At 39.6% G+C, this 25,552-nt stretch overlaps 1 protein-coding gene across 1 annotated transcript; it reads left to right on the forward strand.

Annotated features, from left to right (window-relative positions):
* Positions 1 to 1,678: 1,678 nt before the first annotated feature.
* LOC104586995 (stearoyl-[acyl-carrier-protein] 9-desaturase, chloroplastic) lies at positions 1,679 to 24,980 on the forward strand. The gene is made up of 3 exons (XM_010244407.2): positions 1,679 to 1,898; positions 22,741 to 23,245; positions 24,079 to 24,980. The coding sequence occupies exons 1-3, from the start codon at positions 1,705 to 1,707 to the stop codon at positions 24,637 to 24,639; spliced, it is 1,260 nt and encodes a 419-aa protein (XP_010242709.1). The 5' UTR covers positions 1,679 to 1,704; the 3' UTR covers positions 24,640 to 24,980.
* The last annotated feature ends 572 nt before the right edge of the window (positions 24,981 to 25,552 follow it).

A 25,552-nucleotide genomic window follows, 5' to 3' on the forward strand; every position in this document is an offset into this window, starting at 1 on the left:
ACTGCTAAGTTAAATTCTGTTATTTAATAATTAAAATACTATTAAATCTCAATAGTTACTGTTAAATTAAATTCATTATTAGTGTAAATAGAAAACATTAATTCAATAAATTTCTGTTAAACTAACATTAGATAATTCAATGTTAAGTAAAACCAGATAATCAAATGTTGGGAATATGGGTTTCATGACCCAACCCGCCAACCCACAAGTAGAATCCGATAACCAAATGATGAGATATGGGCCCCATGACCCAACCTGCCGACCCAAGACCCGACCCACAAACTAAAAAGCTGGCGGTAATCTGGGGCTGTCAATGGGTCGGTTCTACCATACGAACCCATTATTGAGTTATTAATATATAAATCTTTCACAGTTTTCTTGTTGTTTTTATTATATTTTGTCTAAAATGATAAATTTAATATATAAAATATAAGATTTTGGTAAAAAAAAAAACGTTTGATTTATTAACTTATAAACAATTGGCTTTTTTTTTTGTCATTTTTAAGGCTATATTATCAAAAATGCAGTTTTAAGTTGTTTTTTAAGCCTGAAAGGCAAAATTCATTCATAATGCTCTGATTCCAAGTTTTAAGTTGTTATAACATGGATGATTATAGAAGTATAATTGGCTTAGATCCAACTATCCCAATTAATAATTGGTCGGGTTTAGGCCAAGTTTTGGTTGCCCAGCTAGAGATGACAATAGGGGTTCATTCATATGTGATAGTCAATAGATATGTTGCCCTCATTGCTTGTGGTTGTAACATCATTTGTTTTATGCTATGGGTTTAATTAATAATTGTTCTCATTAAGTTGAATAGGTATCAAACCATGGAGCCCGAGTTCAGTTGATGATTGCATTAGGGTTTATTTGTTGTTTTGAAGTACATAACAGGCACTACTATATTTTGCATGGCAATGTACTTATTATTCTTCAAAGCCATATTGGTGAATGAAAAAAATAGCAACTATTTTTCATTTTCATAATATTTCTAACGAATTGTATGGATGATTTTATATTGACTAAATTGAAGGTTTGATCCCAAGCACATTTGGTATGTATTTAGTATAGCTTTTATTTATTAAATAAATGTTTGTACTGGATTTATCTTCAAAGTCGGAAAAAAGGTTGATAAACATTTTTTCTAGTGTTTGTTGATAGTTAAACACCACTAGGCATCATTAGGTGCCACATAAGCAGAACAGTAAATAAATACTTAGTATTGAGGGAAATGTTAAAATGAAACTTCCCTATCAATTGGCTTGCACATAAAACAAGACTTACCATTAAGACTGCACAGAATAGGATGATGAGACAAATATCCACATGGCGATAATATGAATAAACGGAAGCCATACTAAACACTGCTTATGGGCTCACTACAGCTACTAATATATGCATTTTTTCTAAAAAATCAGGCCTAGAAAACACCCCACACGGCCAACTCCTCAACACATGACCATACAAGATAGACCCCAATTTAATATGAAATATGCACGACGAAGTTAGTACGGTGTTGGAACTTGTTTTGTTGTACAATACATGCTCCGCTCAGAAATACACAGAAACACCTAAATTTTACATCTGATAATTATTCATAATTAATAAGGGTAATTACGTAATTTAACACAGCATTCGGGAAGAAGGTATATTCATCGTTGTTAAATAGCTATGCTCTTTCATTCATCATCTTTCGTGTGTGTATGCGCGTCAGAGTGCGTTTCTCCCTCACTCCCTCTCGTCCCCTTTCTCGTGTGGAGGAAAGCGAAGCAATGGCTTTGAAGCTCGATCCACTCTCCGTTCAGTCCCAAAAATTTACTTCTTTTGGTCTTCCTTCTGTGGCCAATCTCAGATCTCCGAGGGTTTACATGGCTTCCACCCTTCGTTCCAGCACCAAGTAAGTCATTCTTCGTTGTGCACTCCAACTAAGAGTTGGGCTGCTCTTTTTTGCTGTCTTTCCTTTTTCCAGATAAAAATAGGATGGATCTTATAATTAAGAAATTCTCTCTCTTGTGCTATTTTTTGATCTGGCTTGGTGTTTATTGCTGTTAATTGTCCTGAAGCTTGGTTTTGTCTTGTGGGCTTCTTTGATCTTATAGTTATTTTGTTGTTGAAATGCTGTCATGTGATTCAAGCCTTTGTTTTTCTTTCCTTGTTTATTCAATAATTCTTTGGAAATTGCTTTAACATTGCAGCATTTGTCTTTGTTGAGTATACGATGATTCAATTTCTTGTTCTTTTCCGTTTTACTGGATTTGATTGAAGCATGCTGTGAAACATGTATCGTGGGATTTTGTTATTCTGGCTGATAGTTTTCTTTCTTCTTAAAGAGAGGGTTAGTGTTGCTCTCTCTCTCTCTCTCTCTCTCTCTGAATTAGCTATATTTTATTTATTTGTTGAACTTAATGCATGTATCGTTTTCTGGTCGTCCATCTTATTGGGTGGGTCCCCCAGAGGTTAGAATTATCGGATCTTCTAGAGGATGATCACCAACTTGTTGTTGAAAATTAGGTTGATTTTGGTCGTTTGTTTTGAAATGGGTTGTTGGCCTTTCTTTTTTCCCTTCCTTTTTTTTGTCATAATTTCTTAAATGTCCACTCGCTAATCTGACAATAGCTTAAATCTATAAATCTCTCCTTCTGTCCAACACACTGAGGGAAACGGAGGGGCGACTTTAGAATAACTTTAAAATCCCAGTATGCCCTTAATTTACCTTGTGAAATTCCGCTTGGATTAGCATACCCTTTCTGTAGGATTGGAATGCCATTAGAGATTGAAACTGATGAAATTTGAAGGGCTGAAGTGTATAAACCAGAGGTGGTTTCAGATAGCAAACCTTGTTGGGTTGAACCCGACCTTGGGCTCCAATTTTCCGTAATCTTTCTACAATACCCAAACTTGATCTAAGAGATTGAAGACTTGCATTCAATGAGACCAACCCATGATTTCATCTTGTTCTATTTGTAAAAATAATAATAATGATAATAAAATAAAAAATAAACATCCACTTGGTTAATGACTTCAGCTGTAAAATAATACAGAACAATAGAATGTGGTCTTGACATTGATAAAAGGTGGGAAATTATAGAGTTTTAGATTTAAGTTTTTTCCTATTAGAAAACTATTTTGTTATACTGGCCTAGAAAGGTAATACGGTCAGTTCCTATTAACTATACTCACTTAAAGCATGTTCTAGTTTAATTTCTCCATATCCGGTCTTCCTTTTCATCATACGGAAAGTTCATTTGAGTTTGTGTTGTGGTTGATCCATGTTCATTTATTTTCTATTTCTGATTATCTAAAGGTAAGCAGCAATCTGGGCTAGAATTTCTGGGTATTTGTTGTTGAATGTAGGTTGGTTGGTATATGATGATCACTTACTTGCTCATGGTGTAAAACATATGTTTCCCATCATATAAATTGGAGCTTGTCCATTTTTGTTTGAACTCGTAGACTAGATTTCCTAACATGGGATTGTACTTTGGTTTAAACTTTTTCCTCAAAATTGATGAATGAATTATTGTCCTAGTAATTTAAATTAATTGGTGCATTGTACAACATTTTTTCCAGTAATATAAATCGGAAGAATATTTTAGTTTCTTCTCGCAGGATAGTTGATGATCTATTGTGTGAAACTTGATTTTGAAGTTATAATATTGAATTTCTTTTTCTCCATGGTAGTCTTGTTTGATATTTCAAACTTGGTAGGTGGATTTTTGACTTTTTATTACTTGTAGCTTTCGGTCATGTTTATATAGAGATATTTTGTTTCCTTTGGGTGAATTAGAAAAACTATATATATATATATATTGACTTGTATGTTTAGCTAGCATTTCTAGAGGTACCACTATTATCCTTAGAATCTGGATTGTTTTTTCCATTAATTTTTCCTTCTTTACCCCTTCATGTTTATTATGCCTGTTTTTATGAAAATTTAAGCATATATGTGCTTAAGCATAGCCATTCAAGTTCATTTTAGAGTTCAGTCTATCTGTGTGTTTTCTGAGTCGGCAAATGTACTTCCCGAGTTGGACCTGATGTCTATAGTTGTACTATTGGCTTAGTGTTAGATTATGGTTAGTGGTGAGGGTAGATTTGGCTCTCCGTTGACATCATGACACATGGCATCTCGGAACAGCTAGGTGACACCCCAAAACCACCTAGGTGACAACTTGCCTTAGCCAAAATGATGGAGTTACAGTTGGCGACCTGGTGACCTTGCGACTTGGTGACTTGGCGACCTGCCTCTGTTGTCGACCTGGTGACCTACCTCTGTTGCTGACCTGGCGACCTACCTCCGCCGCCGACTTGGCGACATGCCTCCTCCACCGGCTTGGTGGAAACCTAGCTAGCGACCTCGTCCACAACAGGGCGACTAGCAGCACCTCATCCAGTGCCGACCTATGGTACCTCGTCAATACCAGCTGAAGCGACCTCGACGTGAGGAGCGACCTCCCTCGAGGGCTTGCTGACCTGATTGAGGTCCAGGTGGCAACTTGTGAGACGTGCTCGTCGACGAATTTTGCATGCATTCCATCACTCCTGGGTTTCTCGGAAGTCAGCTCTCACATCGAATGTTTTGGAGGAAACTGAGTAAGGCGCAAAGATTGGCCTACGTGCACGATTACCTCCGAGGACTTCGGAGTAGTTAGGCACGTCTTCCCGGAGATCCCGAACACGTTGCGTGATGCGCACGCCAAACAATGCCTATATAAAGGCCTTACCTCCAACCTCAGAAGGTATGTGCGATTTAGTGCATTCTAGCTCTCCTTGTTCTCAAACTTTCAGCTTGCATATACTATTACTGACTTAAGCATCGGAGCGACCTCGCCGGGTTAGCCACCCCAAGTTCTTTGATACCTCCCTTTCCCTGCAATTCGAGTGACCAACTTAACGATAGGCGTTTGAGCTGCCCTACAACTAGGAACATCCAGATCGCGCACCATCAATTGGCGCCGTCTGTGGGAAACGCTACAAAATGCTATGTTCTCACCCGATTCTCCGAGCCTCAAGTAATAACATCTTTAAGTAGCAACAACAACGCTTGATCGATAGAACCCCCTAGAGGGGCAGAAGCAAAATGATTAGTCCAAACGAGTTCTTGCAGTCTTGCCCAGACAGAATCTCCCTAACTGTGAGGCCACCGCCATATGTCGAGCCCTACGTACTCTCTGCGAGAGTTGACGGCCAATAGAATGTGAGGCCACCCCAAGGTCGAGCCCTCCATGGGAGTTGATAGCCAACAAACTGTAAGGTCGCGTCGCAGGTCGAGCCCTTCGTGGTTCTCGTGGGAGTTGATAGCCAACAAACTGTGAGGTTGCGCCGCAGATCGAGCCCTCCATGCTTTACGTGGGAGTTGATGGCCAGCAGGTTGTGGAGCCGCCCTCGCAGGTCAGTCCTGCCGAGGTGACGAGGTGTTTGTAGGCCGAGGTGCTGAGAGCAAAACTAGACTAGCAAAATTCCGCCGACCTGGCGACCTAGAGACCTACCTCCGCCATCCTGGCGACCTACTTCCACCGACCTAGCGATCTGCCTCTGCCGCCGAGATGGCGACCTACCTCCGCCGACCTGGCGACACACATAATCAGCCCGGACGAGCCTTGTTAGCCCTGTTCGCGAGGTCACCCCTACAAGTTGAGCCCTCCGTGGCTCCCGTAGGAGCTAGCAACCAAAGGACTGCAATTGCCCTTGCGGGTTGAGCCTTTCAAGGTTCCCATGTGAGTTGACAACCTGTAGTTAGTAAAGCTGCCCCCACAGGTTGAACTCCTTGTGGCTTATCGTAGGAATAGACGACCAACACCTTAGAGGACTGACACAGTGTAGCCATGACACCAACCTGCTATTTAAATTCCAACATCGACGCACATATCACAAGGGGAAGCCAAACCGCTTTCAGCATCAAGGGCCCCTTTGTCGACCTCAAAATATGTTGGTAACAAGGCAAATGACCTACAACGAAGCACAAATCTACTCCCTTCGCTGAGCTGATCTCAGCTCGGGAGTGGGGGGCAATTGATGAGGGCAGATTTGGCCCTCCACTGACATCATGACACATTGCATCTTGGAACAACTGGGTGACACCCTAGAACCACCTAGGTGACAACTTGCCTTAGCCAAAATGATGGAGTCACAGCTAGTGACCTGGTGACCTGGCGACCTGCCCCTGCCGCTGACCTGGTGACTTAGCGACTTGCCTTTGTTGTCGACCTGGCGACCTGCCTTTGCCGCCGACTTGGCGACCTGCCTCTATTGCCGGCCTGGCAACCTGCCTCCACTGCCGACCTGCCTCCACCACCGACCTAACAACTTGCCTCTGCCGCCGAACTGGCGACCTGCCTCCTCCACCAGCTTGGTGGAAACCTATCTAGCGACCTCGTCTACAACTCAGGGCGGCTAGCACCACCTCGTCCAGGGCCGACCTGTGGTACCTCGTCAGTACCGGCTGAAGCGACCTCCCTCGAGGGCTGGCCGACCTGATTGAGGTTCAGGTGGTGACCTGCAAGACGTGCTCACCGATGAATTCTGCATGCATCCCATCACTCCCGGGTCTCTCGGAAGTCGGCTCTCACATCGAATGTTTTGGAGGAAACCGAGTAAGGCACAAAGATTGGCCTACGTGCACAACTACCTCCGAGGACTTCAGAGCAGTTAGGCACGTCTTCCCGGAGATCCCGGACACATTGCGTGATGCCCACGCCAAACAATGCCTATATAAAGGCCTTACCTCCAACCTCAAAAGGTACGCGCGATTTAGTGCATTCCAGCTCTCCTTGTTCTCAAACTCTCAGCTCGCATATACTATTACTGGCTTAAGCATTGGAGAGACCTCGCTGGGTTAGCCACCCCGAGTTCTCTGATACCTCCCATTGTAGTTCGAGCGACCTACTTGGCGATAGGCGTCCAAGCTGCCCTACAGCTAGGAGCATCCAGATCGCGCACCATCAGTTAGTATTGAATGTTTAGCAAATAACAAGGTCAATTGTCCTCTTGATTAGCATGAAGAGGTAAAACTATGCCACTTAGAGGGACAATACCCCAAAATCAGAGCAATGAAGCTACAAGAACTGTTCTACTTGGTCAATGTTGCCTGCTATAGCAATTGGCAATGTAGTTACTCAATTCTCCAAATTGCATTGACTGTGAAACAATGTTTTAAAAATCAACTCGGAGGCTGAATTGTTTTTGCCTCCAAATCACGGGTCATTGGTTTGACCATCCGAGTCAGGTAGGTTAGATTGTGACAATAATATATATATACATATACATATACATATACATACATATATATGTATGCATATATGTATAAATATATATTATATAATCTGAATAATGTATAATAACATTCTATATGTAATATATGTATGTATATTTATTATTTTATCTCTAACTTGTGTTTTTTATTTCAATTTTTAATTTTTTTTTATTTATAAAAAAGTGCTTTTTTTCAAAAATAGCAGGGAATTACTAATAAAAAAATAGTAGGGAAAGGCGCCTTCGGTCGTCGGGATGTTTAGATCTCGAAATGATACCCAAAATTGATATAAAGATCACCCCAATTGGACAACCAAGCACACAATTATAGGCTTTGGAAGTTGAGAATACATTTTAGTGTCTAACATGTGACCCAGTGGCAGTGATTGGGTCAAATGGGTCAACAATTCAATCACCTGGGTTGAATGGTCTTTGACCAAGTGAACAGATTTTTGGTCAAACCTTGGGTTTTAGGAATACCAGACACAAAGTTGTTTTCGGGTGATGATTCAAATTGTTTGACTGCCCAGGTCAATGGCTGGTTGAAAACATTGCTGTGAAAGCAATTAGTTTAATTTTGAGGACATGACTTTAAGGCTAAGTTTGGGAGTGCTTAAAAATAAGCACTTATTTTGGGCTGGGACCACACCAATAAGTGCTTATTTGCGTTTGGGAAATAAGCCCAAATAAGTGATTATTCTTGGTAATAAGCACTTACCAAGAGGAATATAAGAATGCAATATTCTTGGGAATAAGCACTTAGCAATAAGAATAAGCACTTATTCGTGAAGCCCAAATTTTGGGCTTATTTTTAAGTGCTTATTCAATAAGTTATTTTTTTCCTTTCTGGCCTGTCTTGGCCCACCACATCATTTTGAAAATATATATAGTGCCCCTATTTGAAATAAGTTCTTCTTCACCAAACACTCATGAGCACTTATTAGAATAAGCACTCCCAAACTCTGCCTAAGAAATCACCAACCTATTGGATGGCAGATTAATGGTTCATTTCATGTACCCATTTCATGGATACTGGTTGTGTGTAATATTTAGTAAGTGGTACAGGGGTCACTTGATGTTCACTTCTGTATGGTATCTAATACTGATTGTCACAAGGATCTGTACTCATTGGCTAATAGTACAAGGGTATTTTTCCTCATATTTGTTAGGAGATTGAACTGATTCATTATTTTTTTTTCTTCATATAGTTATTTCCTCTTTTCAATTTTTAAGGTGTCTCAATTTCTTGTTGCTGAAATCTCAGTTCATCTTTCACTTTGGTTCTTCATCTCCAATTTCTCTCTACTTAATATTGCATTCTTATATTTCTCTTTGTAAAATTGGTTTACCATCGTCACATGAAATGATTACTCTTTCTCTTGTGTTTTCATGTTAGATTCTCCTTCCCCATGTCCTCACTTTCCTAGTGAAAGAGATTTGGTGTAGACCAGTGTTACCCAAGGCAAGGGTCTTCTTTTTGGAAGTTTTAGTTTGAAAATTGATACATTTGAGCATCTTTAGAGGAAAAGATCATGTTGCTTCTTATCTAAAACATGCCAATGCTTTAAAACGTGGAGGTGTGATGCGAGGTGTTCCACTACCTATAGGCATGAGGCATAGTTCAAAACACAAGAGGCATAAGCCTCCTTAAGAGGAGGGGGGTTAGGAGGAGGATGAAGAGGAAGGGGGGATCTCATTTTTTCCTTATTTTTAATAAAAATCTTTTATATTAAGAAGAATAAAGATGCATAACCCCTAACTCAAAAAAAAAAAAAAAACAAATTGGTCTGCATTGAAAAGGGGGCGGGGGGGTCTGGGGGGCGAAATCCCTAGCCGAAGGGGCAGGGGGCAAACCACTTTCTTTCCCCTTATCTTTTCTTTTCTTCTCTTCCCTTTCCTTTTATTTTATTTTATTTTATTTTCTTTTCTTTTCTCTTTATTTTCTTCTCTTTCTTTTTCTTTCCCTTCCCTTTCTTTTCTTTTCCTTTCTTGTTCTTTCCTTTTTTTTCTTTTTTCTTTTTCTTTTCTGTCTTTTTGTATAAGATGTACATGAGGCGTACGCCCCTTTTACTTGAGGCGTACGCCCCTTTTACTTGAGGCATACGCCTCAGGGTGTTTTGGGAGCCCCATATGCCTCCTACGCCTTTAAGAACACTGATACATGCATGCTTTGCAATGCAAGGGTTGAAGCTACCTATCACTTGTTAATTTCCTGCCATTTTGTTTTTGGGATTTGGCATCTTTTGTCTCTATTCCATCTACTTTCTTTACCCATCAAAGAGAAGAGGGAAGTTGCTTTGGAAATATATAATAGTAGTATTATGGTCCATTTGGGAAGAAAGGAATGAAAGACTCTACAAGGGCGGTTTGTTGTGAGGCCTAGCATTGTGGTCTTGAGCTTTCTTTTATTTATGTTATGTGGTCCCAGTGTCCCACTTTTTGTTTCTTTCGTATGCTTAATGGGCCTGGGCCTCTATTGTACTAATATGTTATTTTCTGCGTACTAATTAGGGCAGATTTGTCTTTTGCACTCTTGACTTAAAACCCTACTATAAATAATAAGATTAGGAGCTGGTTAGTAGTGTTGCCGCCCCATTTCTCTCAACCCTCTTCTTCTTTCTTCTCTAATCTGAAAACTAACATGGTATTAGAGCACTAATACTAGTTTGTTTTTTGGTTCAACCTCAAATCAGGTGCTGTTTTTTCTCTTTTTTTCTTCTTTCTTTTCTTTTCCTATGTTGTTTAAATCCCTAGTATTAGGTCTTGGCTTACCGAGTTTTTCCTAGGGTTTTTTCCTTGGGAGAAGGTCCAAGGAGACCCAAAACATATTCGGGTATGCTCTGCTAGAGCAAGACAGCTGGAGTAGTCCTCGGACTAGTAGAGTGACCTGTAGAAGACAGGTCAAGCTGATGGACTGCAAGTAGGTGCGTGCAGTTCAGAGGATTTCTTAGACCACACAAGTGGAAGTTTTTTGGGTTTTAGCATAGAAGGCTCTACTGAACCAAAGCTGGGAGGTTACTGTTATTGTTCCTATGCTAGCTACAACAGAGCCAAGTTGAAACTCTTATTAAAATCATTTCTTTGATTTTGGTGAAGAATAATGCTGGTTTCTTTTAAAATTGAGTTTTTGGAAGGTCAAATGTCATCCTCAAACTCAAGTGCAGTAACCTTAAAAGAAGATCAAGTGAGGGTTTCTTGAACATGGAAAACCCTAGTTTCCCTAGCCTTCAAATTACTAATGTGAAATTGGATGAATACAACTTCAAGAAGTGGTCCATTTCTGTAAAACTCCATATTACAAGTCATGGTTTCCTAGGATACATTTTTTTTTTTTTTTATGAATGATAATAAATTTATTAATTCAGAAGCAGATTTAGAGTGAGTTCATACAACATCCTAGGAGGATACATATTTTTTTTGATAAGTAAATTAATTCATTATATTAAATTAATGAGCAAATACCAATACAAGTATTCTTGGAGAGGCACAAGCTGCATACTCTGCAAGGGAACAACAAACTACAAGTATGCCCTGTACAAATGATCCTTGGCTTTTTACCTTGATTGCTGAAGCATTAAGTTAACTGATTTCAAGAGCAAATGGTGTGCAGTTATTCAGGGGATGGTCAGTTGGGAGGGACAACGTTTTAGTAAGTCATTTACAGTTTGCAGACGACATTCTTATTTTTTGTGATGAAGTAGGGAGGGAGTGGAAAATTTGAGGGTGGTTGTGAATCTCTTTGAGAAGATGTCTAATTTGAGGATTAATTGGTCAAAGAGCTTATTGGTTGGAGTCAACATTGAAGAAGATGAAGTGAGATTTCTGGCAAGTTCCCTAGGTCGTGAGAAAAGTGAGTGGCCAATGAAATACTTGGGTTTACCCCTTGGGGATAATCCTAGATCTGCTAGTTTTTGGTCTCCGGTGGTGGAAAGGATGGAGAAACGATTGGCGGCGTGGAAAAGAAATTGTATTTCATTGGGGAGGGGAATAACCCTAATTAAATCCACTTTAGCAAATCTCTCAGTGTACTATATGACAGTGTTTAGGATGCCACAAAGGATAGTGAGGAAAGTTGAAAAATCATGTGGGATTTTCTATGGGATCTAGGGGAAAAAAGAAGGATCATTTGGTTAGATGGGAGAAGGTGAGTAAATTGAAAGAGGAAGGGGGTTTGGGAACTGGTAATGTTAGAATGAAGAATCAGGCTTTGTTGGGCAAATGGCTTTGGAGGTTTCCAAATGAAAATGAGAAATTATGGCACAAAGTGGTTGCAAGCATTCATGGCATGTCGTGCAATGGATGAGATGTTGGATGTCTACGAAGGGCTAACTTGGCTGCTCCTTGGAAGGCCATCCATGATGTCCTCCCTATGTTCCTTAATTTTATCAGGTGTGATTTGTATTCTGGTAGTAAAATCAGATTCTGGTAGGATTTGTGGATTGGGGATACTCCCTTGGGGGAGAAATTTCCTTCTCTTTGTGATTTGTCTAGGTTCAAGGGTAAGCCTATTTCTGATTTCCTAAACCATCATTCTCACCTTCCAGGATTGAATTGGAACTTTGGTTTTAATAGGAATCTTGGAGAGTCTGAACTGCTTGCAGTCTCTGAGTTGTTAGGATTGCTGAATTCAGTTTTCTTGGGGGAAGGTGGGTCAGATTCTAGAATTTGGGGTCCTAATTCTGATGGATCTTTTTCTTGTAAATCCTTTCTTCGTTCGATGGTTGCCACACAGTCTTCTCTTCAGTTTCCAGTCAGAAATTTGGTGCCATCCTATTCCCCCTAAAATCGGTGCTTTTTGTTGGGAAGTCCTTCATGGTTGTATTAATACCTTTATGTACTTCAAAGGAAAAGGCCAAATTGGTGCTTATCCCCTAACTGGTGTGTCCTATATAAGTTGAATGTGAGACTGCTATCCACCTTCTTTTATCATGCCCTTTTGTTAGTTTTATTTGGAATTGGTTTACTTCCCTTTTTGGGTGCAGGTGGTCTTCTCCTGACCGGTTAGGAGATTTATTCAACCCAAATGGTTGTAGTGGTAAGACAAGGAGGGGAAGGATTCTTTGGAGGTGCACTAGAGCAGCAATACTTTGGACCATTTGGGAGGAAAGAAATGATAGAATATTTGAAAGTAACGAAAAATGCAAGGAGGCTTTAGTGGAAACAATAACATTAAGGGTGGCACATTGGCTAAAAAGTTTAAAGCAGTTTTCAGATTTTAAAATTGAAGACTTCTTCAGGGTTTGGGGACCTGTTGCTGCTTCATCAACTATGAGGCAACAGGTTTTGGAGACCTGGTCCCCTCCAACAGAGGGTTGGATGAAGCTGAATTTCGATGGGAGTTGTGTGGGTAACCCAGGCCCTTCAGGTATTGGGGGGGCATTAGAAATGAAAATGGTTCCATTATTGCTTTGTTCTCCGGTCCAGTGGAGGAGGGTGATGTAGTTAGGGCTGAGTTTCTAGCTACAGTATATGGGGTTGAGAAGGCCAAAGAGCTGGGGATTAATAGACTGATCATTGAGGGAGACTCAAAAACTGTGATAAAATGGTTGCAAAAAGGGGAAGGAGTGACCTGGCAGCTGAAGAATGATTTCAAAAGGTTCAAATGGATGTCAAGAAATATGTCTATTCAGGTGGGTTGGGTTAGGAGATCGGCCAACAGCTTGGCTGATAGCTTAGCAAAGCAAGGGGTTCAAAGAACAGATATGTTTTGGGCACATTTGTAATTCTGTTCCGGGTCAGCTTCTATGCTGATTTCTTTGTAACTTCTTGTTGTATATTAAAGCATCTTAATTAATGAAAATTTTCAGAGTTATTGATAAAAAAAATCCCTGGCTTCCCCTTGCTTGGCTAGACAATCAGCTAAAGCATTGGCTAATTGCCCAACCCATTGCACTCTTACACCCAAACCCCTTGTTAACCACTTGAATGTCTCGGTTTCGTTCTTATAACACCACACTGCAAACTCCGGATTTTGTAGCCATCCCATTGCCGCCTTGGAATCCCATTACCACCTACCAAAAACTCAGTTGTAGCTAACAATTCCACCATAGTGGAATCCCTCCCCAACTCCTAGGGGACCTGAGTAGAGAAGTGCCACATTTCCAGCCTTATCCCTTATGACCCCTCCCAATCCAGAAGGACCTGGATTACCTTGGTTACTTCCATTGAAATTCAACTTTAAGACACCTACAGTAGGATGTACCCAACTTACACTTATTCTAGCCTTTAGGGAGTATAGCTACTTTCCACTAAAGGCCAATTCCTCCAAAAATCATTAAAGGAGAAATGGTGGAAGAGCTATGAGGATTTCAACCACTGGATAACCATATTCAAAATGCAGTCTTTTAGTTCTTGTAGATTTCTCTCCTCTTGAAACACTCTAGCGTTCCTTTCTTCCTAAACAATTCAAATCAACACTGCTCTTGCACATCTCCACATTAATCTCCCTCTTCTTTGGCGCCAGGCAAAAGTAGAAGGATCAAAAAGCAAGCTTACTTTAGCTGCCCTGTTCCACCTGCATCCAAACAACAAAAAGATCCAATCCCACAACTTTGCAGTAAAAGAACAGGAGATAGTAAATGGTAGAAGTCTTCACCATGGGACTTGCAAATGATACACCAGTTAGGAGAGAGACAAAGGAACAGTCTCTCTTTTGTTAATTATCCAAGGTATTTATTTTTCCATACAACACTTCCCAACCAAAAACGATAACTTAGGGGGGAATAAGCCTATACCAAATTTCCTTAAGAGGAAAAGATTGTTGAGAGGGAGACTGACAAAGAGATCTAAAGAAAGAAGCACAAGAAAAGGGCCCTTTAGGCTGTGGTGACCAAAATCGTTTATCTGGTTCAGAGGGATCTAAACATACTTTAGAGAGAAGACTCAACAGCCTCAACAGCTTAGTGAGACATTCAATCTCCTTGTCCCTTAAACCTCTACGAAAACCGAAATCCTAGTTTGGTGCCAAGGGGTTTTGCTAAAGAGGAGAAGAAATGTGATCTCAATGCGGGGAATAAAGTAAGGTTTTGGGAAGATCTTTGGGTGGGTGAAAATCCCTTGAAGACCTCTTTTCCCTCGTTGTATTGTTTGCTTTATCTTCTTTCAAAGGTAACCTGTTATTGATTTTTTACTCCCTTCTCCCTCGCTCTCGGGGTTTGGGTGGAATTTGGGATTCCGGAGAAACGTTGGAGATTCAGTTTTGAGTCATGTTTCCAATCTCCTTCACTTGCTGATGGGGTGCACCATGACACTAGTAGAGGAGAAACTTGGGTTTGGACTGGTCATTCTTCAGGGGCTTTCAATATCTCTTCTTTTTTCAATGCCTTGTTTGCTCCACAATCCCCTTCAGCCTCTTTCCCAGTTAAAGAAGTCTGGAGTCGCCCCCCCCAAAGTGGCAGCTTTTTGCTGGGAAACTTTCCATGGGGCAATTAACACTTGCGATTGCAAAGGAAGAGACCTGATTGATGCCTCTCTCCAAACAGGTGTATTTTGTGTAATTCAGATGATGAAACTGCTTATCATCTGTTAATTTCTTGTCCATTTGCAGGTTTTATTTGGGATAGGATCTTTGTGCCTTTTGGATGCACAGGTGGACCACCACGAGTAGTTTGGATAGCTCTTTACTCATCTACCTTTAGGTGGCCAAGAAAAGGGGGAGGATGCTTTGGAGATGCACAAAAGCTGCAGTATTATGGTGATCTGGGAAGAAACCTACGAATATTCAAAGAGAAAATCAGAAGTGTAGAAGTTGTGTATGAAGGCATTATGGTGAAAGTAGTGCATTGGGTAAAAACAATGGATTTGTTCTCTGATTTTACTGTTGATGATGTACTCAGAAATTGGGAGGTGGTTGCAGGTTCCTCTTCTTCCAAGAAAAAACTTATGCAACAGTGTACCCCACCATCAGCTGCCTTCCTTAAGCTGAATGTCGAATGGCAGCAGTTTTGGTAATCCAGGCCCTTCTAGAATAGGAGTCATAAGAAATGTCGGGAGAAATTTTGGGGATGTCCTCGGGGCCAATTGGGGAGGGGGATTCCACTAGAGCTGAGTTGGAGGCAGCCTTGTATGGCTTAGAAAAAGCTGTGGAGTTGGGCATTAATAATTTGATAATTGAAGGGGATTCAAAAGTGATTCTGAGCTGGTTGAGAAAAGAGGAAAAGTGTCCTTGGTGGTTCAGAAATGAGATTGAAAAGTTCAGAAGACTGTCAAAAGATATGCAAATCTTAGTACAATGGGTTCCAAGGTTGGCCAAGTCTAGCAGATCAACTAGCAAAACAGGGGGTTAGAAGAGAACATGCTTTCTGGGCATGAATGTAAATTTAAAATCTAAATCCTGGGGCTTTTACTGTTTATTTCTTTGATTGTTAAATGGGTAGCTGAGGCTACTCAACGCTGTAAATTCTCTTTTCTCTATCAATAAAAGCTTTTTCTTTTTACTGATAAAAAAACCTTTTTTTGCACTGGGAGACAAGTTAAGGAGCTGAAGATGGAAGACCCTACATATGGGAGTTGGATTGAGAAAAATGCCTTGGTTATGTCATGGCTGTTGTCTTCCATGACATGAAAGATTGCTAGGGCAGTTCAGCACCATCCCATAACCCATAAAATTTAGGAGCAACTATCTAATACCTATGGGCAACAAAAAAACAATGCAAGGGTTTAAAAGTTGGCACAAAATATTGCAGTTTTGAATTGAGGAAACTTGCCATTTGCTACTTTTCTACCCTTGGAGGGCTCTGGGATGAACTTGACTATCATCTCGTCATTGATTGGAAAAATTTTGAAGATAAGGAAATATATCAAAAACAAATTGAAGAAGGAAAGGTGTTCAAAACTTTTGCTGGATTAGATTCTTCATATGATGCTATTTGGTCTCAAATTTTGGGACGAGGTGAACTCCCTAGCCTACAACATGTGTTCTACCCAATCAAAAATGAGGAATTTAGGAGGAAAGAGATGAATGTGGAGGTTCCCACGCAACAAGTTGAGCACTCAACTCTTGTTTCAACTACTCAAAAAGAGTGGGAAAGGGGGAGACAAGAAAAGTTTAAACCGTTCTCATTGTGGTGGGGGGAAATACACCAAAGATACCTGTAGGGTTCTGCACCCCCATCTAAAATCTACAGTTCTAAGAAAGGAAGAATAGACATTTGCTTGAAACCACTCATGTTCGACTATTTCAAAGCAAGGGTCCAAAGAAGTTTTGGTCTCGTGTAGTACTCACAACCATCCAGGTTTTGAGGATGAGAACTCCTTTTTCTTTGTCCTCTATCCAGAGCAACTTGTGTTTTCTCTTTGCCTCCTAAGGTCTTTGGTTCTGCGTGTTTCATCCATGTTAAGGATTCTAAAAGGACAAAATTGAATCCTAAGACAATCCATGGGGTGTTCTTGGGTTATTCTCCTACACAAAAGAGTGTCTTGATCCAACTACTGGAAGGAAGCCCATCACCAAAGGTGTTACCTCTCGTGAGTCACAGTCTTTCATTGAACTAGAATCCTCTTTAGGGGGAGAATAGTGGACTGGAAGAGAATTCTTCTAAGGCTAATTGTTTTGTCTCTGCTCCTGCTTCTTCTCTTCCAACATCTGCCTCTAATTCTCTCTCCCTAGACTCTCCTCCTATTGGGTCCACTTGTCCAACCAAGACTACTAGTGATGAGAATCCTCTTAGTATTGCTCCTTGCACTGAGGCAATTGCTCCTGATTTTGATGGTGAAAGGAAATTAAGTGTTTGTAGAAGGAAGAAAGAGGGACCTACTAGTTAATGACTGCAACCAATCGGGAGCTTCAAATTCCGACCAAGGTATTGCTTCTACTACCTCCACTAGTCCTAGTTCATATCTTCCTATTGCCTTGCAAAAACCTGTTTGTTCATGCACTTTTTTTTGATAGATAAAATTCAATTGATTTCATTAGAAGCAAATGAGAAAATTCCGACCAAGGTATTGCTTCTACTACCCCCACTAGTCCTAGTTCATATCTTCCTATTGCCTTGCAAAAACCTGTTTGTTCATGCACTTTTTTTTTGATAGATAAAATTCAATTGATTTCATTAGAAGCAAATGATAAAATGTTCGTTACAAGCATCCCAATATTAGGTGCAAGGTGCAGCCTCACTCATTGATAATCATAAAGTTACAATTGGGCCCAGTACAACTGTTCCCTAGTTACCCCTTGTTTAGCTAGAGAATCAGCAAAAGCATTTGCCTCCCTCCCCACCCACTGTATAGTTACCTCCATCTGCTGAGTTAACCATTTGGATTTCTTCAATTCATTTCTGTAAGCCCAGATCACTGAATCTGGGTTTTTTAGCCAACCCACCACCACCACCTTGGAGTCCCCTTCTATCACCAAATTTTCCAATCCTGACTCTCTTGCATTCTGTACACCTTGTAGGGCTGCATACAATTCTGTCTTTAAGGAGTCTCCATTCCCCACTGGTCCTGAGAAGAGTGCTCTTAAGTTTCTTCCTTGTCTCTGATGACCCCTCCTATTCCAGCTGGGCCTGAGTTGCCTTGACTACTCCCATCGAAGTTTAATTTCAGAAATCCTTCAATGGGAGGAGCCCAAGCCAACCTTGCCTTAACCTTCTGCATTGAGGTAGAAGCCACTAAAGGCCAATTCCTCCAAATATCATCAAATGTGAAATTTCAGAAGTTTGTTCATGCACTTTTCATCCTATAAATGAATTTGTTTCATATTGTCATTTGTCTCTTACCTATCACTCTTTTTGTCTTTGCCTTGTTCTTTGCATCTACTCCTAGCCGTCTAGGTACTCAGAGGCTATTGTTGAAAATGGAAGGAATCTATGGGTGAGGAAATGGAAGCCTTGTTACACTTGGGAGAAAGTGGATCCACCAGTTGGGAAGAGCATTATGGGGTGCAAGTGGGTGTATACAATCAAACACAAGGCTAATGGTTCTATTGGGAAGTATAAACCAGATTAATTGCAAAGGGGTTCACCCAAAAAGAAGATATTGATTATGGGTGTTACTCTCTCTTGTAGCCAATTTTTCATAGGAACTGCATCAATTGTATGTCAGCAATGCTTTCTTAAATGGAAGAGCAATCTGTGGATCTTTGTCATCCAAGTGGTACAATCCTCCAAGTTCAAAACTCCCACCAATTATCTTCCCATCATGAGATCATGAAAGACGTAGTAAAAAGGATAAAATATCACTGAACAATTAAGAGATTGTGTAAACTTACTCATAGATAAGAGCTTTAGGGAAACTTGGGGACATAAAAATTTAATTTAAAGTAATGTTGGAACTAAGAGACACATTACTACCACCCATAATGGATGAGGAAGTACCATCAGCTAATGCAACTGTCTGAGATGTGGAGGATGGAGATATAGACATGAATAAATCTAAAGACTTGGTCATATGATCTGAATCTCCAGAGTTAATTATTGAAGGCTTAGACATAGAAGTGGAAACAAGACAAATTGTACTTGATTTGGAAAGTGTGGCAATAGTATTGGAAGGCAAGTGGTGAAGTTTCTCATACTCCTCATGAGTGATGGAAATGAATTCCCATCATCAAGCTCCTCTCCAACTATGACATGATTAGCCGAAGTGGAGGGAGGTCCATACAAGTTATAGCAAAATTGTCCATATGCCTTTCACGACCATAACGAGAGCACTAGCAAACTTGTATATGGCCACCACTACCACTCCTGCCACTGCCTCTCATAGCCACCATCTCTATGACCACCTCTATTGCCTCTAAACCCACGACTAGCACCCTTGGGATCACCTCTGCCACATATGCTTATACCTCCACCTCCTCCACAGGCTACAGCTAAGGCAGATCTTTCTGACATGGGTGCACTTGCAAGATGAAAGCTCATTTCTACTCAAAATCTGGGCTCAAACTCATTCGAATTTTCACCTCAAGCCAGATAAATGCTCCCTTTGTTCCTGTTGCGTCTTCAAATCAGTTGCAAGTGGTTGATATACATTTAATTCATTTCTCAAACTTTTTAAGGTTGAATAATATTCCTCCACATTTTATCACCTTGTTGGAGGGAAAAATAGTCTTAATTCAATTGATAGATTCGAGTTACATTATTGTGCCCAATTCAATTGCCTAGCATGCTCCCAAATATATCCTTTGCAGTGTTTAGGAACATAAGATTGCCATTAATGTTATTTTTCATGCTATGCCACAGAGAGGTCATAATTTGTGCATTCTCTTGCACCCATTCACTATACCACCCATTCATTATACCCTTCAGACCCTACTTTTGGCTTATCTTCAGTGATGTACTTCAACTTTCCTCTCCCAATCAAGGTAAATTCAACAGATTTGGCACATGGTACATAGTGCCATGGAGTTCAAACAGTGGTCAACTGAACACATTAATTGGATTGTATCACTACAGTCAACTTGGAACTACTTGCAGAGGCAGCCATGAGACAAAAGGCTTCTTCAGTTACCAAGTAGGACCAATTATTAGGTAGAAAAGATTATTCCAACCAAACAATCATCACTGAATATTTTCTACACCGATCTCCAGCTTGAAAAAGAACAAGGAAGTCAGCTTTCTACTCACCTGAATCAAGTCAATCGACCACCACTGTCACCAGCCTCCGACTAAGTTATAGCCACACTACACACATCAACTAAACAGCACAACACAATCAAAAAAAAAAAGGAAAAAAAAAACTGCAACACTTAACATGATGAAATTGACTTCTCTTCAAACTGCTGATTAGAGGGCATTTAGAAAATCACCAACACCACACAAACTGGAACAACTTCAGGCATTAAAGCCTCCTTCCCTAAGAAATGATCAGTCCTTTTATGTCTCTTTTCTTTTCTTCAACATATAGAATGAGTTAGAAATGAAAAACAATAGAACAAAGCATCTAGGATGAACTAGTTGACTTCTGGTGCTATGATACCATGCACTTTGACTCAAAACTCTTAGACTGATGAAGAAAATAAGAAGAAAAACATGAAAAGAAGCTTTGTTCAGAAGAATAAAAGAAGAAGAGAAAATGGAGGGAATAAAATAGGGTTCAAACAGCAAACATTATCGACCTCTCAACCTGTTGAGCCCTCTTTTATGTATTAACTTTGAGGAGAAAGGAGAAATAAGAAGGCTAAAGGAAAGAAATAAAGAGAAGACAAAAGGACTATTCTGCCCTTTTACAAGATGTACTTTAACACAAGCAAATGCACTTTAACACAAGCAAAAACTGGTAATTGCCAACATGATGTTCTGGATATCATAGTTGTATCTTAAATCATATAGGAAAAGGTTGAATTGAATCAAATCATGAATCATTATCATAAATTGTAAGGTTATCTCTGTTTTTTATAAATTTGTCAAAAAAAAACATATCTACTTTTTTATTGAGAAAGAATAAAAACATAACATGAATATACATAGAAAGTGGTTTTACCCTATTCTTAGTTCTTATCTACCATATTTGTGTACTTGATACAACAGAATTTACCACTTAAGGGAAGAAGAGCAAGATAATAAATCAAGTAGAACTTGAAAGTCAATTAACTTGGTTATAAATTGGCTCTTTAACCTACAAAAAGTATAAAATAAACTCAATAATATTTTAAATAGGTTTAGATGACCTAAATATATCTTATTCAAGTAAGGGTTTTAAAACAATAGTCCCTTAAAATTAAAAGAAACAAGGGAATGACAAAGTAGAGAGCTAGGACTTAATTTAATTGTTTCAAATCACACGGACTGTATAAATCATAAAATTCATGCATGGAATCATAAGATTGAAATAAAAAATGTGAAGCCATTTAGATTCACTGTTCAAATTGCTAAGCATATTGTAAATCTTATGACTTCAACAATTTTCAATATGTTCTAGATTTCTCATGCAGGAAATCATGTTCTATTTTTGTGGATTTTCCCCTGATGTTGGGCTTCTTTGTTGTTTGTATTGCTTCTGCTTTTTGAGGGTGATCATAGTTTCCATGATCAAATGTTCATCCTTCTCATGTGCAGTGTAGGTGCCTTCTGCTAGCATATTATAATAATGAGATAAGTGAAGTAGGCAATTTCCTGGTAAAAAAGTGAATCCAAGGTCAAAAAAAGGTGATCTGTCATAAGTTACCTGTTGACCCATTGTGAGTACCTAGGACATATGGATGCCTAAAAGACTGCCTTTGTAACCCTGAAATCTATCATAAAAATTTAAGTTAAAAATCACAGGTTGCCCAACTAATCGGCCACCTTGGTGACTTCCTGGTTTCTTTTCCATTTATTTAATGAGCCATATAATCATGCAAGTAAAATTATTTTCTGGTACATATCTGTGATCATTTAAATGGATGCAATTGTTTGGGTGGATAAAATTATTAGGTCATTTGCTTTAGCATTTACAGCACCTATCAACCAAGTAGTTAGATTAATGATATTGCATTCCTTGATACTGCAAATACTGTAGGTACTACATAGTGTTTCTTGATCATTGCTATCTGAGTATATAGTTTTATAAAAGCAGGTTTTCTTGTTATTAAAAATATTTAATTGATCTAGGTAGGTTCAAATTTAAGAACCAAAGTGCAATGTCAATACATGAAGGCTAAAGCAAAAGGTGAGGAAAATCGAAAAATTTCTCAAGAGTAGTGAGGTTTTTGCTTTAGCCTCTAAGAAGCTGAAGAATATGTAATCTCTTAAGTGGTGTTATGGTGTGTCCTGAGTTTCATTTCTTGGGAGATGTAGTGGATTGTTGGGGGTGGGTGGGGGAGGGTGATGATGGGGTGATTTGGTTGTTTAGTTGAGCTGTTAACTTGGTTTGGCTATATTTTCAGATGGTGGATTTTTGGATCTTGTTGTTTTTTATCCATGATCAGTTTATTTTAGTCTTTCTTTTGGTTGTTGAGGGGGTTGTGTTTAGAGGTTTAAGTGTTTTGAGGTGTGGAGAGTTGAAGTTTAATTTCTTGGATTAAAGTGTCGTAAAGTCCTATTCAATAAAAACCTATAAAGCCAAAAAAGGCTAACATGGGCCCAAAAATTGACCTTCCGTTGAAGCTATCATAGCTTGTAGGTAGCTTCTCGGAAGAGGCTCTATCAATGCAGCTTAATCTCTGCAGAAGATCTCCCAAATGGGTTCTTTATTTACGTAGTCTAAAAGTCAATTAGTCTAAAGTCCAAATAAAATGCCTAGATTAACCCCACACTCTTATGTTTTCATTTAACTTTATTGGGGTCAATATGAGAAAGTGGGCTGAAAAGCCTGAAATAGTACATATACTTCATGTCTTTTTTTGTACTTCAGTAGCGCCAATTGACCCCACTCAAATACATGTAGCTCTGCCCCTGTACATGCTAGAAAAATGGCTATTACCCCTAAACAAACCTTGCAATAGGATAAGCTTGTAAGATTGGCATTACACTGTGTGTATGTGCATGCGCATGCGTGTGGTCAGACATTGTTCTTCATACCAGTTCCCTCTTCTAATATTATAAGCTTCTGAATCAACTTTTTTCTGTTCAATTTAGGGAGGTTGAAAATTTGAGAAAGCCTTTCAGCCCTCCCCGTGAGGTACATGTTCAGGTAACCCACTCCATGCCACCACAAAATATTGAGATATTCAAATCTATGGAGGATTGGGCAGAGCAGAATGTCTTGGTACACTTGAAGCCTGTTGAGAAATGCTGGCAACCACAGGATTTTCTGCCAGACCCTTCCTCAGAGGGATTCTATGAACAAGTCAAGGAACTAAGGGAGCGATCAAAGGAGATTCCTGATGACTACTTTGTTGTCTTGGTTGGAGATATGATTACAGAAGAAGCCCTTCCTACTTACCAAACAATGCTTAATACCCTAGATGGGGTTCGTGATGAAACAGGTGCAAGCCTCACTTCTTGGGCAGTGTGGACAAGGGCATGGACTGCCGAAGAAAATAGGCATGGGGACCTTCTCAACAAGTACCTCTATTTGACTGGACGAGTTGATATGAAGCAAATTGAGAAGACAATTCAATATCTGATTGGATCAGGAATGGTAAGATCATTTCCAGGAATTACATCTTTTGATTGGGTAGCTAGAATTAGTAGTTGAACTTTCAATGACTATTCTGTTAGAAAACTGTAAATATCTATATGGAAGATGGATTCTAGTTGTCCTCAGAAACCTCAAACTGCAGATTATTCTCTATGTATTTACCTTTGAAGTGCTAATTTTGTATGTGGAGGTCTAAGGTACTGTTGATATACTGTTGGAGTGTAAAGATGATCAGCAGAACTTATATCCGTAGATATGGGCATACATGCAAGGATTGGTGCCCACCAACCAAAAGCATCCACTTGGGAGATTTTTTAGGGTAAAAAGCATGCTATTTGTTTTTCTTGAAGTGTCAGGAAAACTTTTCATTACTAGTCTCTTCAAGGAGTCGAATAGATTTGGGTGTCTATGAATTTCCAGTTTTGACCAGTTTTTGGTTGGGGATATCTGCCTGCTATTGATGTAGGAATGCTGCTGGGTTTTCTAGATTTATACTGGTTTTGGTGCATTGCTTTTGCCTTTGAATGGCATCTATTGCCATTCAAATAATTCTTTTCACCCGGTGGTATTTCTCTTTAGCACAGTGCACGGATTTGTCTATTCTACTCCTTACAAATACACCATAGACTGCACATCTGGAAGGTTACGTCATTTCAAGTGATCCCAATCTGTACGGGTTGGCTCAACAAACAATATTCCAGATGTGGAGTAAAGATGCATCTGTAAGGGGTACAGGAAAAAGTTTTATTCTTGGAATTTGTATTTTGTTCTATCTGTGGCATTGGGATGACTTTCTTAAGATGATGCTGTTCTTTTCCACAATTCTTTTTTAGGATCCAAGGACGGAGAACAACCCCTATCTTGGGTTTATCTACACCTCATTCCAGGAAAGAGCTACCTTCATCTCGCATGGGAACACAGCCAGGCTTGCCAAGGAATATGGAGACTTAAAGCTGGCACAAATATGCGGAACTATTGCTGCTGATGAGAAGCGCCATGAAACTGCATATACCAAGATTGTGGAAAAGCTTTTTGAGATTGACCCAGACGGTACCGTCTTGGCTTTCACAGATATGATGAAGAAGAAAATCTCAATGCCAGCTCACCTAATGTATGATGGTCGGGATGACAACCTTTTTGAACACTTCTCAGCCGTTGCACAGAGGCTAGGGGTCTACACAGCAAAGGACTATGCTGATATATTGGAATTTTTGGTCAATAGATGGAATGTGGAGAAGTTAACAGGTCTTTCTAGTGAGGGGAAGAAAGCTCAAGATTATGTGTGTGGGTTGGCTCCACGAATCAGAAGGCTGGAGGAGAGAGCTCTAGAGCGGGCCAAGCAAGCACCCATAATTCCTTTTAGCTGGATTTTTGATCGGGAGGTGAAACTATAAGTGCTGCTTGAAAACTTTCAATTGCATTATCTTGCCACTCCTCCTTAGTCGTAGCTACATACAGGAATTTTCGAATTGCATTTTCACTTTGATTCCATTGATTTCTTCCTTTTGTTTGAGATGAGGAGGGCTTTGTTGTGGGTGCAGATTGTATATACTCTTTGGTTTCCTTGTCCAATCTCATGAAATCATGCAAGAGAATAGATAGGTTGCATTGGCTTTTCCCATGGGAAGCTTATCAAAGGGTCTTTGTATGAGTGTGTTTATATTTTTGGTTTAATATAATGATAATTCTACTGATTAAAAGTAATTATGATAATTACAGCTTTTAATTCCCTTAAGCAGACTTGGACCAAAGAACTCAGCCATCTTCTGTACCATCTATTTACAATTATAATGACCGAAGTTTTCTAAACTCGTTTAATTAAGCAGTAAGTCATTGACTTCAGCAACATCAGCCGTTATCCTCTCACTCTTGTTCTCCACATTCCCAGTGAATCCAAGAACCAACGGCTCAAGCTCCTCTGCATTCAAAGAGAGTGAGATCATAGCCTCACAGGAGAGGGAACTAGGAAGAACCTGATATGCTGGCAGGGGTGTATTGATACTTTTTATCCCACGTTTTTGTTTTTTTTAGTATTTTTCTAAAATTTCTATTTTACAATTTTTTTATATTGTTTAATCAATAAAAACATTGGTTTTCTGAAAATACCTTTAAATAGGTGTATCGGAAACCCAAAGATATGATACGCCTGTTATATCGTAGTCAATTGTATCGTCCGGTATCCGATACACGATGTACAGGCCTTTTAGCCTTTTGACCCATTTCAAGGGATAGGCAGGTCTAAGATTTATCCCCTGACCTATTTTTGGAAAAAAAATTAAAAAAAAAGCTTATATTAAGTACGAATCA

This window comes from Nelumbo nucifera, chromosome 1 (assembly GCF_055504915.1).
Source record: "Nelumbo nucifera cultivar China Antique chromosome 1, China Antique-T2T, whole genome shotgun sequence".
Classification (NCBI taxonomy): Eukaryota; Viridiplantae; Streptophyta; class Magnoliopsida; order Proteales; family Nelumbonaceae; genus Nelumbo; species Nelumbo nucifera.